This window comes from Protomyctophum parallelum (genome assembly GCF_964188405.1).
Source record: "Protomyctophum parallelum genome assembly, chromosome: 19".
NCBI classification, from domain to species: Eukaryota; Metazoa; Chordata; class Actinopteri; order Myctophiformes; family Myctophidae; genus Protomyctophum; species Protomyctophum parallelum.
The window spans coordinates 21791040-21809976 of record NC_139717.1 but is presented as its reverse complement, the minus strand read 5'-3'; the positions used below and the strand labels follow the sequence as shown (position 1 = coordinate 21809976).

The window sequence follows — 18937 nt, the reverse complement described above, 5'->3', positions numbered from 1 at the left end:
GACGCACTTCCTTCCTGTCAATGTTTGGTTCTTTGTTGAGGAAGATAATGCAAATTAATCATGTTGCAATCATTGTTTGTGTGTGTGTGTGTGTGTGTGTGTGTGTGTGTGTGTGTGTGTGTGTGTGTACGCGCGCGCACGTGTGTGTGTGTGTGTGTGTGTGTGTGCAGGCGTGTGCATGCATGTGTTTGTGTGTATGCACGTGCGCCTAGTCCTCAACAACTCTCCCTGCAGACACAGCCAAAAGTTCATTAGGCCGTTAAAACCGGGAAAGTGTCATTTAACCCATTCATGACGGGAACCCCTGTGCTATTAAGCATTATGTTCTACTTTAGCTGTTGACAAATAGCAGATATACATCATAGTGCGGCACTCGGTGCCGCACTATGAGCTTGTATATCTGCTATTTTTGAACAAATCGTGAAAATGTGGCGGAAATATATATTCTTTCAGAGTTTTAACTCAAATCTTTGCTTCTGGGGGGTGCCCGGAACAACATATTTCCAGATGGGGTCGACAGACAAATAGGCCTACAGATAATTCTGGGGGTCCTGGACATGAAAAAGATTGAGCAACACTGACATAGAAACATAGGTTTTTCAGAAAACTGATTTAGAAGACCTTTTTTTTTTAAACCGGCCTCAGGTCTAAATGTTTTTGTGTTGGCCTATATTCAATGCTATAGCAGAGCAAGCTCACAGCGCGTACTACGCTGCCGCTACGAGCTTGTACATCTGCTATTTTTGAACATTCTTTTTAGAATCGGGGCGGCGGTGGCTCAGGGGTAGAGTGCCTGGATGGTAACCGTAAGGTTGCCAGTTCGAACCCGGGCTCCCCCAGAGTTACTGTCGAAGTGTCCTTGAGCAAGACACTGAACCCCTAATTGCTCCCGATGTGCTAGTTGGTGCCTTGCATGGTTTCCGCTGCCATAGGTGTATGAATGTGTGTGTGAATGGGTGAATGCAATGCACAATCTCTGTACAGCGCCTTGGATAAAGGCGCTATATAAATGCACCATTTAATCTTGAGTGTGGGAACCACTGATTTAGCAGGCATTTGTAGAAACGGGGCCTCAGGTCTTAACCCATGCATTTAGGCCTGACATCAAAATTTAAGAAATGACAGTTTTCTGAAAAACTCATGTTTCTATGTCAGTCGTTCTCAAACATTTTCATTGTCAAGGACCCCCAAAAATGTATGTAACATGCCTCCGCCGCCCCATCTGAAAATATGTTGTTCCAGGGACCCCCCCCCCCCCCCCGCCCCCAGAAGCAGTTAAAATGTTCACTCTGGACTGTAATAATATATTCAAAGATCTGAGGCACATTTTCACGATTAAAAATAAATAGCAGACCTACAAGTTCATAGCGCGGCACTCGGTAGCTTGTAGATCTGCTATTTTTTCAATAGCTAAAGTATAACATAATGCTTTAAAACACCAAAAGGGGTGCCCGCCCCAAAAAGGTCTAAAGACGCTTTGCCTGAATGGAGTGACAAGAAACGAGGTCATGCTGGTTGTCTGAATTACGACCGAAACTAAATGGTAAAGAATGTGTTACAAACATGTCCTCTATATATACTGAACTGGAATCTAATAAGCTTAGATTTATTAGCCACTGAAATACTTTGTTGATCTGTGTCCGCCCCCTGGGGGAGGTCTGCCCTCCCCTCCCCCCTCTTAACAAATCTCTCCGCCGGAAACAACCAATCTACAAGCTCACAGGGCGGCCGCGTGGCAACGCCATGTGAGCTTGTGGATCGGCTAGAATGGGGATGCTGTAGATAATAGTACAGGGCTTTGATGTGAGTCAGTAGATCACGTGTAGATCACGCTTTAGCCTTTAACCACGTTTAACGATTATTTTAAACGTTACGGCTATTGAAGAATAGCAGATCTACAAGCTCGTAGCGCGGTACTCGGTGACGAGCTACGAGCTTGTAGATCTGCTATTTTTTTTTAAACCTTGTGAACGCAAATGTGGCGCAAATCTTTGAATAAAATGCTTTCACATTGAACGTTTTTAACTCAAATCTTTGCTTCTGCATGGGGAGGTCCCTGGAACAACATATTTTCAGATGGGGGTCGGCGGCCGACTACATGTATATCATTTGAGGGGTCCTTGACATGAAATTAGGGCACCACTGACATAGAAATTAGGTTTTTCAGGAAACTTTTAGGATTTAGAAGACAGTCTTTGTAATCGGCCTCAGGTCTAAATGGGCTAATGGAGACCTCGGACATGTGAATCCACAAACACCGGGCTCTTACTGCACTCACTCAATTGAAATGTTTTGCTTTGCTTTTTTCACATGTTTCTACTTCAACTTTTGTGGGGTCCAATTTTAATATGCCTTTAACTTCGGCAAGTAGCCCACTACCGGGTGCATTATAGCCTACTTAGTGCAGTACTTAGTTTAGACAGTTTTTGGTTTAGACTAGTCATTGGTTAGACCAGTCATTAGTCCTACAACTACAACCTATCTCAAACCCTCACCCTAAACCTATAACCTCCCACGGGGCAGCACACCTAAACCTATAACCTTAACTATAGTCTAAACTAAGTATGCAGCCCCAAATAAATCTACCTATGATTTACCAACACCTGGATTATTGTGTATAGTCTTTTAAAGGATTTTGCTGGTGTTCAGCTTGGACCCCAATTTTCTTTGATTTAATCGTCATTTGATAGAATAATAGATAGAACGATTGTTCTTGTAGGTCTGCTATTGAAAAATAGCAGATCTACAAGCTCATAGCGCGCCACCAAGTGGCACTCTACGAGGTTGTAGGTCTGCTATTTCTGACAAATTGAGCACCACTAATACAGAAACATGTCAGAAAACTGTAAGAATTTAGAAGACTTTTTTAAATTTCGACGTCAGGCCTAAATGGGTTAAGCCATTTTGGGCGGGAACACCTTTTGGTGTTTTAAGCATCATGTTATGCTTTAGCTATTGAAAAATAGCAGATCTACAAGCTCATTCGGCATTCGGTGCCGCACTATGAGCTTGTAGGGCTGCTATTTTTGAAAAACCGTGAAAATGTGCCTCAAATCTTTGAATATGTATTCTTTCAGAGCGAACGTTTTAACTCAAATCTTTGCTTCTGGAAGGTCTCTGGAACAACACTAAAAGGAGACAAGCGTTTACAGGAATGTTATCCGTTTTTTACAGGGACAGCAAACCCCAATGCGGAAACACCGCATTACATGATCGCACATACGACATGGTTTAATTGTGTTAAGCAAAGTGGTCTCCCATTTTAAGTGTCTGTTCTTTGCCATCAATTAACTAGTTAGTTACAACCCTATATGTAACTTAATTGACTGCATGGGCATTGGGGCAGTGGTGGAAAAAAGTACTCAAATGTTGTACTTAAGTGAACGTATAAATACCGTTTAGATGTAGTCCGTTACAAGTAGAAGTCTTGTTTTCAAAATGTATGCTTCTCAAGTATCGGCGTCAAGATGTATTCTAAGTATATCAAGTTCAAAGTATATCATATTGCAGAATGTCCAAATTTCACACGTTTAAAATGTGTCCAAAATCATTTGAAGATAGCCGATCTTCAAGCTCACCAGCATGATGCGTCGTTGTGGGCTTGTAGATTGTCTATTTTTGATTGGCCATAATGCTATAATAAACGGTATAGGGTTCATTTGGTTCATGTGTGGTTGTTTTGGTCATGGGCCTCCAGGTGGAGAAGATTTGTGATGTTTTTTTTTTGTTTTTTTTTAATGATTGAAAAGTTCCACATGCCAGGCTGTGCAATAAGTAGCTGATCTACAAGCTCACAAGTAGCCTATATACACTAGCCTACACACTGCAACTTGGCACGTTGTGAGCTTGAAGATCTGCTGTTTTCAGCAAGTGTAAAATCAACCATTGCGACGGCATCAAGGCCCGCCAAAATATATTGTAGTTGACTAAATCAACTGCAGACCAATATCTGATGATATTCAGTCGACTAAAACTAGACTAAAACATTCCTAAATGAAAACTATATTCAAGAGACTAGGACTAAAACTCAAATCAAAATTTGCTGCCAAAATCAACACTGGTCCCCAGTATTCAGTGATGGTACCCAAACCTTTTCATGTCAATAACCCCCAAATTGACACTATATTTTCATACATTTGAAAAGGTATGCCAGGGACCCCATAAGAGAAGGTTTTTACGGCTCTAGCAGTGATTCTCAACCCGTTTAATTTCAAGGACCCCCCAGTTTGACATGTATTAGTCTGTGGACCCCTAGCCTGGGCACCATTTCATTTAGGGTATATGATCCTGTCGGGAGAGGATGATATCGTTACGTCATGTTGTATTATTGTTTTGTAGTAGACAGGCAGGAACAACAGGCGGCAACTTCCTTTTCCCTCAAACCGATTTTTCTCAATAAAAGCTACAGGCTACGAGAGCTTTTATTGAGTGGGAAAAGGAAGTTGCCGCCGCCTGATTTGTGGACATTACCGAGGCTTCCAAATATGAACACAAGTAGTTTACATCTGTAGCCAAGCTGTATAATAGCATCCTTAAGATGCTGGTACTTAAGCACCTTGGTAAGGAATGCCTCTTCCAGACTGTGGTTAAATGTACATGCCACTTCCAAAATGGTCACTTCTCTACTGTCCTTATCAACAACAACAATATCTGGTGTATTAGCTGTGACATCTGAAAAAGCATCATTTTCATTATTGTGCATGAACATGGCAGTTGAAACACGTGAGTGCTTATACATTTTGGCAGATGATGAAAGATAATGAACTTATGTCCTTAGCTAATAGGTCAACAATTCTGTCGTGCCTAGCAATGTACATTCCCATATATACATAGCATGCAGCCATTAAGAATATGTGACAGTGTTTCTGTAACTGGAGACACACACACACACACACACACACACACACACACACACACACACACACACACACACACACACACACACACACACACACACACACACACACACACACACACACACAGCTAGGCGGGAAATTGCTGTTTTCAATACATGATAGTTACAATTTACAATTTACAATTTAGGCATTTAGCAGACGCTCTTAATCCAGAGCGACTTACATTTAGGCAAGAATAGTTCAGTTGGTGATAAAAGCATGAAATTCGGCACAGATGACCTTCATATGACCCTAATCGATAATCAACCTCGGGCAACGCAGAATTTCAAAATGTTCAAGGTGGCCCGCGAGTTTCAAAAATGGCTGCAACTGTACATACATTTTGGACTATATCACTTCGCTGGGGCTGTAAATATTTTTATTTCCACTCATTTTGATGTAAGATAATATGTTCTGGAGGTATTTCTACCAAGTTAGGTTCCAATATGGCGGCATGTTTTCCAATATGGCTGCAAATAAACTGTATAAATGTAGCCTACATCTAATTCCTCAAATTTTCAAGATGGTCGCCAGGTTTCGCCAGTTGAAATGGCTTCAACTGGGCCTACGTTTTACCTTTTGCTGAGACTGTATTTTTTTATTATTTCCTGCTCATTTTGATATAAGAGAATATGTTCTGGAGGTATTTCTACGAAGTAAGATCAGAAATAACATTAGGTTCCAATATGGTGGCATGTTTTCCAATATGGCTGCCGATAAATTGCATGAATCTGCTCATGGATAATACACAGTTGGTGATGCAAGCATGAAATATGGCACAGATCATTGGTAATCAACCTCATGCCATGCAGAATCCCTCAATTTGTGAAGATGGCTGACAGGTTTACAAAATCCCAAATGCCCAATTGACAAGTTTGTATTGTGTTATTGCAGTACCAGGGCACACTGGTTGACACTATAGCTGTGAGATCAGCATGGGGTTCAATGCTAATACATTTTCTACAAGGTTTCCTAAATGCTGTTTAGCTTGCCCCAAATTAAAGTTAAACAATTCCCCGCCTAGCTAACACTCCTCTCTCTCTCTGTCGCCCTAATTAATTAGCCTCATGTCCAGCAGCTGTGCCTAGTTTCTCCCGGGAGCTGCCTATACCATGAAAAGCATAGGTGAGTTCCAGTCTACTAACTACAGGACTGACTCTCTCTACCCTTGCCGTGTCCCCATCCATCGCAGTGTTCCAGGACGTGCACGTGATGATCTTCATCGGCTTCGGCTTCCTCATGACCTTCCTGAAGAGATACGGCTTCAGCAGCGTGGGGCTCAACCTGCTGCTGGCCGCCTTCGGCCTGCAGTGGGGCCTCTTCATGCAGGGCATCTGGCACCTAGACAACGGCAAGATCAAGGTCAACATCTTCAAGTAAGCACACACACACACAGGACGCGCCACAATATATCTCTTCCTTTTCCTTTAGGGGTGGCAGTGGCTCAGTGCCTGGATGGTAACCGCAAGGTTGCCAGTTCGAACCCGGTCTCCCCCATGCAGAGTTAGTGTCGAAGTGTCCTTGAGCAAGACTCTGAACCCCTAATTGCTCCTCATGTGCTGGTTGGTGCCTTGCATGGTTTTCCGCCGGCACATCAGTGTTTAAATGTGTGTGTGAATGGGTGAATGTAATGCACAATCTATGTAAAGCGCCTTGGATAAAGGATAAAGGATAAAGGCGCTGTATAAATGCACCATTTTTCATCACATTATTTATACCCATTCAGGACATTCAGGGGGAACCCCTTTTGGTGTTTTAAGCATTATGTTATACTTTAGCTATTGAAAATTTTCAGATCTACAAGCTTGTGGATCTGCTATGTTTTAATCGTGACAATGTGGTGCAAACCTTTGAATATATTCTTCCAGAGTGAACATTTTTAACTCATATCTTTGCTTCTGGGGCGTCCCTGGAAGTTGGAACAACATATTTTCAGATGAGGGTCCGCGGCCAAATACTAATAATTCTGGAGGTCCTTGACATGAAAAAGGTTGAGCACCACTCACTGTTTAGAAGACATTTTGTTTTTGAATCGGCCTCAGTCCTACGTACATTGGTTGTATACTTTTTTTCTCTTCCCAATTTAGTCATTATACAGGGCATTTATTTTCCCCAACAAGTAAGGGTTTTTGGAAACATTAAGAGATTTCTTGACATTACCGGAATGCCCGAGCTGAGAATGTTAGAGGCTGACATTCCCTAAAAGGGCACTTTTGGTTGAAAACAAAAATAATACCGTATCTACGGCGAGAGCTTGTAGATCAGCTATTATCTGGGCGTGACTCTTTAGCTACTGAAGATGGACGCGTAGAACATGGATTTCTACAGGACAAAATTATTTCAACGCAAAATGCTTCAAGTTCAGGAGAAAAGGGCAATTCTCCTGAATGCTGCCTTTGGGTTTATTGCGTGGAAAATGTCTTTCACCATGCTGCCTTCACGGTCTGGAGAGAGTTTTTTTATTATATTTTTTTCAGATGGCTTCAAACTTAAAAGGCAGGGCCTGAACTTTGCCCCCTTTGATGTGCACGTGCCTGCCGGCCCCAGGCCCCATTTCAGCATAATGTTAGTTGCGAATGTACAGCCTTTTTGCAGTGGTGGAACAAGTGTTCACATCTGTTACTTAAGTTATTAATTAAAAAAAAATTAGGCTATAGTAAAAGTACAAAGTATTGGCAAAAGTAGTCATCATGCAGAATGTCTCATTTCAAGTGTTCAAATGTATAAAAAAATCTCTCTCTCTCTTGAGGTTAGTTACTTTACACCACTGCCTTTCTGTATATTGTTTTTTGGGGCAGGCGTTTGGCGCCCCCTTGAGTTTGGTGCCCTGGGCTGCAGCCCCTATAAAGCCTGCCCTGTGAATTTATTCGGGCCTTGATTGATAGCTAATTAGCTATGTATGCCATAGCAATACATGTTTAGAAGATGTTTAGCAATGTACAGAATGATATTTACACGCGCACGCACACACGCAGAGCGATTTACAAGGGCCCGGGGTTATTTAATCCTTTAATAAGATGTGCCCTTCGTTTATAGCGCCCGGAGCACTTTTACCGACGGATAGGATGTTGTTGTGAATTTCTGTGTAGCAGCTAACAATAGCCACAACACTATCCCCAACGGGAGGTAATCTAACGAGACTATAGCGACTGGACAGCGGGGGCCCGTCAAACACATAACCTTTTTTTTATAATTAGGCGGGATGATTTAGATTTAAATTATTAATGTTATTAACATCGAGTTATTAAAGTTTTAAGATTTTCGTTGTCGTCGGCTAAACAGGCAGGGAACATTTTAGATGACGTGTCACCGTTGTGCAACACCGAGGATTGCACAACAAGCGCTCCTAGGCTGTTTTGATATCACTAATTCGAAGGAGATTAATCAATCTCCGTCTCGGGCACATGACCGTACTAAGTACCATGACGGACATCTACGTCATGGGCCCTTAAACAAAAAGCATGGCAATACATCGCATTAAAAGTACATAAAAAGTAGTTATCATGAAACATGCGTAAGTTAAGAACGTAACAGTGAAATATCTATATAATGAAACTATGCATAATTATATACTTTAAATTGCTATGTCTACATGGCATGCTATTCTAGTGCTGTCTATACATAGCATGCTATAAGTCTGCATAAAATGCTAAGTCTACCCACCCCCCAAAAAATTATTATCCCATTGCTGAGAATAGTTTCAAAATGTATATAACAGGGCTTTGGAATAGCGGCGCTATGGTCAAGACCCCCATTTAATGGCATGTCTATCTCTGGGACCCCAGAGATAAAAGTGGTTGGATAAAAATCCTTTCTCTCCATCCACTACCATTGAAATAAGGTGTTTTTCCAGTTGCTTCGTATTATGTGCATTCAATTCTTATTTTAAACTTGGTGTCAGTAAAAAGGAACACCACAGGTGCAGCATGGTGACTGCCACTGACTGGGCATGTTTGTTTTGAGTTTTTTCATGATCTTTTAGCAACATAAACAAGGCAGAACAAGGCATAAAGAGCCGGCTGGTTAGTCAGTCAGGGACCAATCAGAAGGCTGACAAACAAGTTAGGACCTCTACACTACTAGCATGACATTATAATTACATCTGTATAGCCCCCTTTTTATTTGTCATGAGTTTGTTGAAATCTTTGCCAATTTCATTTTCTTTTCAGGCCTATGACGGGGAGGGTCGGGAGGAATTATCTTTCCTTTTGTTGTTATCATTATAATCATTATTCTATATTTTTCCTTTTTTTGTCAATGGTGGTTGGTGCTATAGGTTCTGGGGGTATAGGCAAAAGAGGCAAGGGGGCAAGCCACTTACTGTAGTTAGCAAAGAATCTGAATTATGTTTTATTTGCATTTTCTGTATGTCTGTACCTGTACCTAAAAATTAAATAAAAATGTATAAGAAAAATACCCCCCTGGTACTCATACTGGTGCGCGTTAACCAACACATACATAGGTGAACAACACATAGGCGGACACGGACATTGCCGTTCCTTGGAGTGGTTGCACCACTCAAAAAAGAAAAGATGGCTGACAGATGGTGAATTGTTGTCATTTCCAGGATGATCAACGCGGACTTCAGCACGGCCACGGTGCTCATCTCCTTCGGGGCGGTCCTGGGGAAGACCAGCCCCATCCAGCTGCTCATCATGACGGTGATGGAGATCTCCATCTTCTCCATCAACGAACATCTGGTGGCCGAAGTCCTCCATGTGAGTTTCCCCCCTATATATATATATATATATATATATATATATATATATACATATATATATCCTATGATCCCTAGTGTTGTTTTTGACAGCAAAAAAATATATATTTATTTATTTCAATTATTTGTAACTGAATGGCTGGAAACTGGAAATGAAGCTTTCTAGTCAGCCTGTATAATGGGAGGTGAACGGCAGCGCGGTTGGTGGAATACGGTCTATAGGATCGCTAAAGAAGGAAAGGACAAGCCAAAAAAATAAAATAAAAATCTGCGATCCGGTTTGATATCAATAATACAGCTTATGAAACGGAACGTTAAAGGTATATTCAGTGATTTCACTTAATTCAAATATCACTTATTTTTTTGTTTTGTTGTGATAATCCTCTCTACTATAGAGTGTGCTGGCCATATAAGGAGTTCCTCCCTGTCCCAAGTTAACCCCTGGGGGTCAAAAAACCTTAGGTTTCGTTTTTGACTCTCTATCCTGATTGGACGAAAGGCTGGGTCCCACAGCCAAAAACGGAACCTAAGGTTTTTTGAGTGAAATCACTGAATATACCTTTAAGCCAGAAGCAGTTGCCTGTTGGATTCAGAACCTTTGGTCAGAAGCAGTTAATTTGTTATGGTTATTTTTGGTCAGTTTGTATTGGGGGTGGGGAAGGGGGGGGGGGGGGGGGGGGGGGGGGGGGGGGGGTTAATTGTACCAACTTGGTTATTTTTCAAGTGTGACTCGCGTCACGGCAACCACACAGGTTATCATGAGACTGTCACAATATGGCCATATATATTGACATTCCCATATATGGGCTTAATATTGATGACATCAGGGATCTCCATATATGGGCATGCCCTAATACAATCCGTTATGCCCCATATATGTGACCAGATTTGACTGAGAGCATCCTCTTGCAACCTAGAGCTTTTCACCTGAGGAGAAAAACTGAATTCATGTATATTTGTGTGTGTGTGTGTGTGTGTGTATATACGTAGCTATGTGCGGCTACCTATTATCAGCAGATGCCTGAAGAAGGTCTTTGGCCGAAACGTTGCCAATAAAGTTCGTATTGTGTTCGTATAAGTGCAGACGGTGTGCGTGTCTTTGTGCACTTTATGTGCATTTTTCTGAATACATTGAGCCCTGCCTAGTGCCTACGCACCCGCCTCAGAGCAAACAGGTGTGCATAACGGCGGGGCTCCACCGGGCGCGTAAAAAAACCCCGAACCGGGGCAACTTTAATGCAGTAACGCAACGCAACGCAACGCAACGCAACGCAGGCAGTGGAGCCACCCTAAATTGATTAAAACATGGATTAAAACCAAAATCCTCATCCTGCCTTAACTTCACAAACAATCACTGTACTGATGGAGATGGGGGGGAAATGTGTGCAAGGTGTTGCTCATTAATTATTATTATGGAGTCTCTTTTAGTGAACAGAAAAAACACCTTCAGATCAGGATAAAACTTGTTTTTTTAATTTTAGTTTTAGTCATAGTCTCTTTAATAGCTTTAATTTAGTTTTAGTCACATTTTAGTCACCTGGAATGTTTTAGTGTTAGTCTAGTTTTAGCCTGACCTAAGCAGAGACATTTCTGGTCTAGAGGGGCGGGTCGCGCCTCAGAAATGCGCGCACCCTGATTGGATCTCATCGATCTGTCCGTCACCCCCGGCCCCTCCTCTCCCCCCTAGTGCAGCGCTACGTCACATCATTTAGAGCGACGCCCACCCGGAAGGGTTGACTCCCACTTTTAGACTGGTTCAGCCCACGGCTTTTTCCAGGCTTTCATCTTTCGCGCAGACGAAATGAAAGCCTGGGTATCGAGGCTAGTCTAGTTTTAATCGACTAAATATCATACGATTTTTGTGGACTAAATCTACAGTGGATTTAGTCGACTAAAATGTATTCTGGCGGGGCCTTGATGCCGTCGTAATGGCACTTTACACTTGCTGAAAATAGACGATCTACAAGCTCACAACGCGATCCAATCAGGATCGAGTGGGGGGGCCTTGGTGTGCGTGCTGATGACCTGTTGAGTGCCCCCCCCCCCCCCCACTGTAGAGTGTGTGCATGTGCACATCTTAATTGTTACCCTGGGCGGACCGTTTTTTTTCTCCAAATCACCCAAATGACTGAATGCTCCTTTAAAACCCCTTTTGGTGTTTTAAAGCATTATGTTTTACCTTAGCTATTGAAAAATAGCAGATCTACAAGCTCGTGAGTGCCGCGCTATACGAGCTTGTAGGTCTGCTATTTTTGAAAAATCGTGAAAATGCGCCACAAATCTTTGAATATATATATTATTTCACAGCGAACATTTTTTAACTCATATCTTTGCTTCTGGGGGGTCCCTGGAACAACATATTTTCAGATGGGGGTCGGCGGCCAATTACATAGTATATCTGGGGGTTCTTGACATGACAATGTTTGAGCACCACTGACATGTGTGTCTCTGACTGCTAGGCCAATGACGTGGGAGCGTCCATGATCATCCACGCCTTCGGGGCGTACTTCGGCCTGGCGGTGGCGCGCGTGCTCTACCGCCCGGCGCTGAGGAACGGACACGAAAACGACGGCTCCGTCTACCACTCCGACCTGTTCGCCATGATCGGTAAGAGTACCGCCCCTTGTTCCTATTGGTCTCTAACCCGTTTTGGGGCGGGAACCCGTTTTGGTGTTTTAAAAGCATTATGTTATACTTTAGCTATTGAAAAAATAGCAGATCTACAAGCTCATATGAACTTGTATTTTTTAGAAAATGCTGTAAATTAAGGTCCATTTGGTTCCACGTGAACACTCTCAGAGTTGAGCAAATACAGTATTTGCAGACGGCAGGGTGACCAAACATACTTCTGTCCAGTGTTGTTTTCGGCAGCAAATTTTGATTTTAGATGTAAATGTATGTATTTGTATGTATGTATGTATGTATGTATGTCATAGGGCCCTATTTTGCTTGTCTTAAGTACCAGGTCTTATGACTTAACTTAAGACCTGGAGGCGTGGTCAATGCTGTTTGGCCACTCAGAATGATGATCACGCCTCCAGGTCTTAAGTTAAGTAATAAGACCTGGTACTTAAGACACGCATAATAGGGCCCCTGGTCTCTTGAATTGTTTTGATTTAGTTTTAGTCACATTTTAGTCGACTAAATATCCTAAGATTTTAGTCGACTAAATCTACAGTTGATTTAGTCGACTAAAATGTATTTTGGCGGGCCTTGATGCCGTCATAATGACTGTTTTTACACTTGCAGATCTACACTTGTAGATCGCGCTGCGACGCGTTGTGAGCTTGTAGATCTGCTATTTTCAGAATGCAACCAATTATAAAATGACTTATACTGGATCTCTTGACCACTAGTCCCTTCCTAACATTTTATTCTAGTTTTTATTTGTTGACGAAATTGTCAGTATATTTAGTCTTAATTTTAGTCATCATAGCTTAGTTTTTATTTAGTTTCCATTTAGTTTTCGTCAGTGGAAAAAGGTTTGATTGATTGATTGATTGAAATATTTATTAACAGTTTGCAGAATTACAGTACATTTCAAGCACAAACTCAATATAAAGACTGTTAACTGTGAGTGGACGACCCAATTAAGCATTACACTTGTTTACAACAGGGTCCACCATGTTCAATTCGACGAACATTTTTCGTCTTAGTTTTAGTCGACGAAATCAACAATGCTTCTGTCCCTAAACTGTTCATTTGAGGGACAGAATGGGCACTATGATGTAAAAGTCTCCATTCAGCGTCAATGTGAATTTAATGTTTGTGTAAGACGAAGATCTACACTAATAGAGACACACAGTGACTACAAATGTCACGCCCCCAAATGAGACAGCGGCCCCACTTCTGGTCCGTTTCAACTGTGCACTGCAGCTGCCAAAGCAATCCCTATGAGAGGCATCATAAATACCCTAATTTAACTGGTTCATTACTGAGGCTGTAGCGATTTCTTTTGTGTTCTAATAAAGTGTCCTATATGTTTGATTTGTCCTTTTCAATGTTGCATACCTGCCATCTCAATATATATCCCATAATAATAGCCTACTATAATATACTCCACCAGTTTGTGAAAAGTGCTAGCATTGTAAATCTCAAGTCAAAGTGGACACACGGTATATACGTCACGGTTGCATCCCTTGAGGTTTTCAATACCCTGATATATTTGTTGTATTTCGTTTTTTTACTATGTGTTTGTTAAAAATGATCTAAACAGCATCTTGCAAGACTATTATTAATACTCATCTGGAGAATTCACTAGGTAGTTGAAAATGTCAGGATGTCACTCCTCCTGTGTTATTTTCCCATGCAACTATACAGCCAAGTTAATTATACAACAAGTTGACAGCAGTAAAACACACCGTCGGAGCTCCGAGGTAGGTAGAACACATATAGTAAGCCCGTGACATGTTCAAAATATAGACTGCCGTCTCCCCTCTGCTCCGTTAACATTATGGGTAACTCATTCAAGTGGTAAATTAAATGTGAAATACATCCTCTATTGAGAAAACAACAATATATGTTGACAAAGACACTTTATTGATTTGAATACAAATATGTTTCTTCGTGACGCCGCTGTGCAGGGACGTGCACACATAGACATCAAAGGGGGGCTTCAGCCCCTGACCATTTACCCGTCTGTAAAACAACTGCCCTCTCCAGACCACGAATGCAGCATTTACTGCATGGTGAAAGAAATGCAAATGCCCTTCTCCCCTTTCCATGCCATGCCGTAAGGCAACATTCAGGATAATCCACCTTTAGCTAAGCCCTGCCCTCTCCCACTTAGACACTCCCACTTGGACACTTTCCAGCCAGGCTCATTCATTCCAAATGTCATGGATTCTACACATTAAATACTGGTTCATTTTTGGAACCAGACCTTCATCATCTCTTCCAAATCCGTCAGCAAGGCCTGTCGTATGCACTGGAAAAATATGTGCGTGACATTTCTTTTTTTGAAACAAGGTTTTATCATAATAGGAAAACTATTGGTGCAGAGGTTTGTCTAACCCATTTAGCTGTGATTGGACCATAGCAGTTTGGGGAGGGGCTTTGCTATAGCTCTTTTTTTCCGAAGCCTCCTGAACTTGAACGCAGCATTTTGCATTGAACAATTATTTTTAGAAATCCATGTCGTTACACTGCATCTCCACTATAGCTAAAGAGTGCTGGGTTGCGCTCCCAGCACTCTTTAGCTATACTTACAGACAGGTTGGACGAAAATACCTGATCTACAAGCTCACAACACTTGTAGATCAGCTATATTTCCGTCCAAAAGTGGACCCTCTTACGGGATTTCAGCCCCTTGCCCCTCTCTAAGGGCCGATTCATACTCCTATTTTACAGCCGAATAAAAGTCGGTTCGGCGCTGCAGAGCCTACAATTTGACGTCATTTGAGGTTCGGTGGGGGGCGGGTACCGTCCTAAAGTCGGCTCTTCGGTGCTACTGAAAATTTCTAACGAGCCAAAATCATTTCGGCACTACAGCGGTAAAATAGGAGTATGAAGCGGCCCTCACACTCTCTGCACGTCTCTGCCGCCGCCGTGTACAGGCACGGTGTTCCTGTGGATGTTCTGGCCCAGCTTCAACTCTGCCATCGCTGACCCCGGCGCCGCCCAGCTCACGGCCGTCATCAACACCTACTTCTCTCTGTCGGCGTGCGTCCTCTCAGCCTACGCCATCTCCAGCCTGGTGGAGCACAAGGGGAAACTAGACATGGTACGGTATAGGGCAGTGGTTCCCAAACCTTTTCATGTCAAGGACCCCCACATTGACACTGATGAGCCCGCGGACCCCCATTTAACCCATTCTGACCTGAGATCAGATTCATACCAGGTTTCCACTGGACACACACTGGTCTGATTAAAAAATAATAATTATGCAAAGGACCCCCATAAGAGAAGATTTTGACGGCTCTAGCAGGGATACTCTCCCCGTTTAATTTCAAGGACCCCCAGTTTGACATGAATTACGGATCCCCATTGAATGTCATTTCTATCTCTGGGACCCCCGATTTATATTGTAAAATCAACGTTAATGTAACTCTGAGAGTGTACAAATGGAACCAAATGGACCCGTTAGGGCCCATTTGGTTCCATTTGTACACTCTCAGAGTAACACACCAAAAAGGGTCCATTTGGTTCCAAACTGTCATTTAGCTGGGTGCCCCCTACTCCCTCAGGTACCCCTGGGGGTCCCCGGACCCCACTTTGGGAACCACCTCCTGACCTATAGCTGACGCCCCCCCCTGTTACCTCCTGACCTATAGCTGACACACCCCCTGTTACCTCCTGACCTATAGCTGACGCACCCCCCTGTTACCTCCTGACCTATAGCTGACACACCCCCTGTTACCTCCTGACCTATAGCTGACACCCCCCCTGTTACCTCCTAACCTATAGCTGACACACCCCCTGTTACCTCCTGACATAGCTGACGCACCCCCTGTTACCTCCTAACCTATAGCTGACACACCCCCTGTTACCTCCTGACCTATAGCTGACACCCCCTGTTACCTCCTAACCTATAGCTGACACACCCCCTGTTACCTCCTAACCTATAGCTGACACACCCCCTGTTACCTCCTGACATAGCTGACACCCCCCCCTGTTACCTCCTAACCTATAGCTGACACACCCCCTGTTACCTCCTGACCTAGCTGACACACCCCCTGTTACCTCCTGACCTATAGCTGACACACCCCCTGTTACCTCCTGACCTATAGCTGACACCCCCTGATACCTCCTGACCTATAGCTGACACACCCCCTGTTACCTCCTGACCTATAGCTGACACACCCCCTGTTACCTCCTGACCTATAGCTGATGCACCCCCTGTTACCTCCTGACCTAGCTGACACCCCTCCCCCCTCTGTATAAAATGATATCTATGTCTACATAAAGTGCTATCTAAGGGGTTCAGGCAAGTGCTACGGGCCATGATGGAGTCTGAAAAGTTTCTTCTTTTGTTTTGTTTTGTGTGTATATGCACCCTGTATAGGTGCACATCCAGAACGCCACCCTAGCTGGAGGCGTGGCCGTGGGAACCTGTGCCGACATGGACATCGGTCCCTTTGGAGCCATGCTGATCGGACTGGTGGCCGGTGTCGTCTCCACCCTGGGCTTCAAGTTCCTTTCTGTGAGTCAACGTTAAACCCATTTAAAACCCCTCAAGTTCCTCTGAGTCAACGTTAAATCCATTTAAAGCCCTTAGAGTTCCTCTCTGTGAGTCAACGTTAAAGGAGAATTCCATGCTAGAAGGCTTTCCTACCTCTATTTGTAGTTGTTACGTCCCCACCAAAGAGGTCCAGGTGTTATTTTGTGCAAAAGCTCCTTATTGGCTACTTCCCCTACCCTAAGCCATAAATGAATTGCATTGAATTGAATGGGAATTTAATGGAGCTAATTCACTTATTTCCATCCCTCAATTTGTTTTACAAAGTAACTATATCAACTAAAGTTTTCATCTAATTGTAATGGAGTAAAAGTACAATATTCGTCTCTGAGATGTAGTGGAGTGGAAGTATAAAAGTATAGCAAATTGGAACCACTCCAGTAAAAGTACCTCAAAGTTGTACTTAAGTAGCCTACAGTACTTGAGTAAATGTACTTGGTGGATACTTTCCACCACTGCCTGGAGGGGTGGCGGCGGATCGGGGTTAGAGTGGCCAGATGGCAACCGCAAGGTTGCCAGTTCGAACCTGGGCTCCACAAGAGTTAGTGTCGAAGTGTCCTTGAGCAAGACTCTGAACCCCTAATTGCTCCTGATGTGCAGGCTGGTGCTTTGCATGATTTCCGCCGCCATCGGTGTGTGAACTGTGAATGTGCGTGTGTGAATGTGTGTGTGTGTGTGTGTGTGTGTGTGTGAGTGTGTGTGTGTGTGTGTGTGTGTGTGTGTGTGTGTGTGTGTGTGAATGTGAATGGGTGAATTGATGCACAATCTATGTAAAGCGCCTTGGATAAAGGCGCTATATAAATGCACCATTTACCATTTTACTGCCTGACCAGACCAGGGGCTCCATCTCCCTTACCCCTTATCCTTAAACTTATTTGACATTTTATTACTATTTTAAAACATTTAAAAAAATAGTTCAACCAGCCAATCTACATTGACACGTTGTTAGCTTGTAGATCGGCTATTTGTACTATTAAAAAAAAAAAAAAAAAAAAGTAAAAAAAAATGGCAAATACGTTTATGGATAAGGGGTGGTGCAAGATAGAGGGCCAGATCGTTGAGGATGTGTTTGTGTCTCTGCTCCTCCTCTTACAGCCCGTCCTCGCGGCCAACCTGGGCATTCAGGACACCTGTGGGGTGCACAATCTGCATGGCATGCCTGGCATCCTGGGAGGTCTGGCTGGCATCGTGGCCGTGGCCATGGGCAAGAAGGGGTAAGAAGAGAGCACCGCACAGAGAAGGAAGAAGTCGGCACACATGCAGTCTTTGCTCCAACACTGTTTATTTTGTTAAAGATGGAGTGCCGTGATTCCCCCCCCCCTCCCTAAAACATGATCATCAGGTATTATTATAATAGGAGGAAGAACTTTTTTTCCAAAAAGTGTACAGTATTTGTTAAAATCATGCTTTTATGTGGACACGCCCACCCGTTTATTAAGTATGCCTGGTTTGCCTGGTGGGTGGTGATGGGTGGTGAATCGGTGATCCACCTGAACTGAAGCCACACCCACAGCTGTAGTTGTATGATAAAGGGGGAGGGGTTAGGGGAGGGGCTGATAATGTGATGTCACTATATTACTGTTTATTTCATTGGCCCGTTTGACTGTCAAGCGTTCAGCCTCCAGGAAGAAACCTTAAATACAAAGTGAATACACCATTGCACATACAAATGACTCCAGGGTGTCTGATAAAGTACTGTCACCTCATAGACACATGGAAAACTGGAAAAATACAAAAAATGTGGCACTCTCTCTTTAAAACACAGACATTTTATTCAGGACACTAAGGGAGCCCCAACCCCCACGCTATTCATTTCAATGGCAGTGAGTCGCTCAGTGGCGTTTTGAAGCACCCAGAAAGAACACTCTGCACTTCCGCATGTATTTTGGTTGGCACACTATGCAGAAGTGCAAACGAGCACCAGGGGGTCGTCGCCATGTTGGCTTGTGGTGGATGTTTCGTCAACGTTCCATTCTTGCCACTGACAAAATGAAGTGGACAATAATATCACCGGAAACACATACATAGTCAGATAGCCCTGAATGACAATAACAGGTCTGTAACATATCGTGAAAAGTTGCCCGTAAGCCTGAAGTTTAGCAGGCATATACAGTAATATACGGTAATATACAGGTGTGACGGTACAAT

The 18937-nt window shown here is 43.2% G+C and overlaps 1 protein-coding gene across 1 annotated transcript in view; it reads left to right on the top strand.

Moving 5' to 3' along the window:
- rhag (Rh associated glycoprotein) overlaps positions 1-18937 on the top strand; it is a 33636-nt gene that overhangs the window by 9220 nt on the left and 5479 nt on the right. The window contains exons 2-7 of the mRNA XM_083790012.1: positions 6088-6271; positions 9463-9613; positions 12072-12219; positions 15168-15334; positions 16616-16753; positions 17885-18003. Of these exons, the coding sequence (XP_083646138.1) occupies positions 6088-6271; positions 9463-9613; positions 12072-12219; positions 15168-15334; positions 16616-16753; positions 17885-18003 (907 nt within the window). The remainder of the gene's footprint in view (positions 1-6087; positions 6272-9462; positions 9614-12071; positions 12220-15167; positions 15335-16615; positions 16754-17884; positions 18004-18937) is intronic.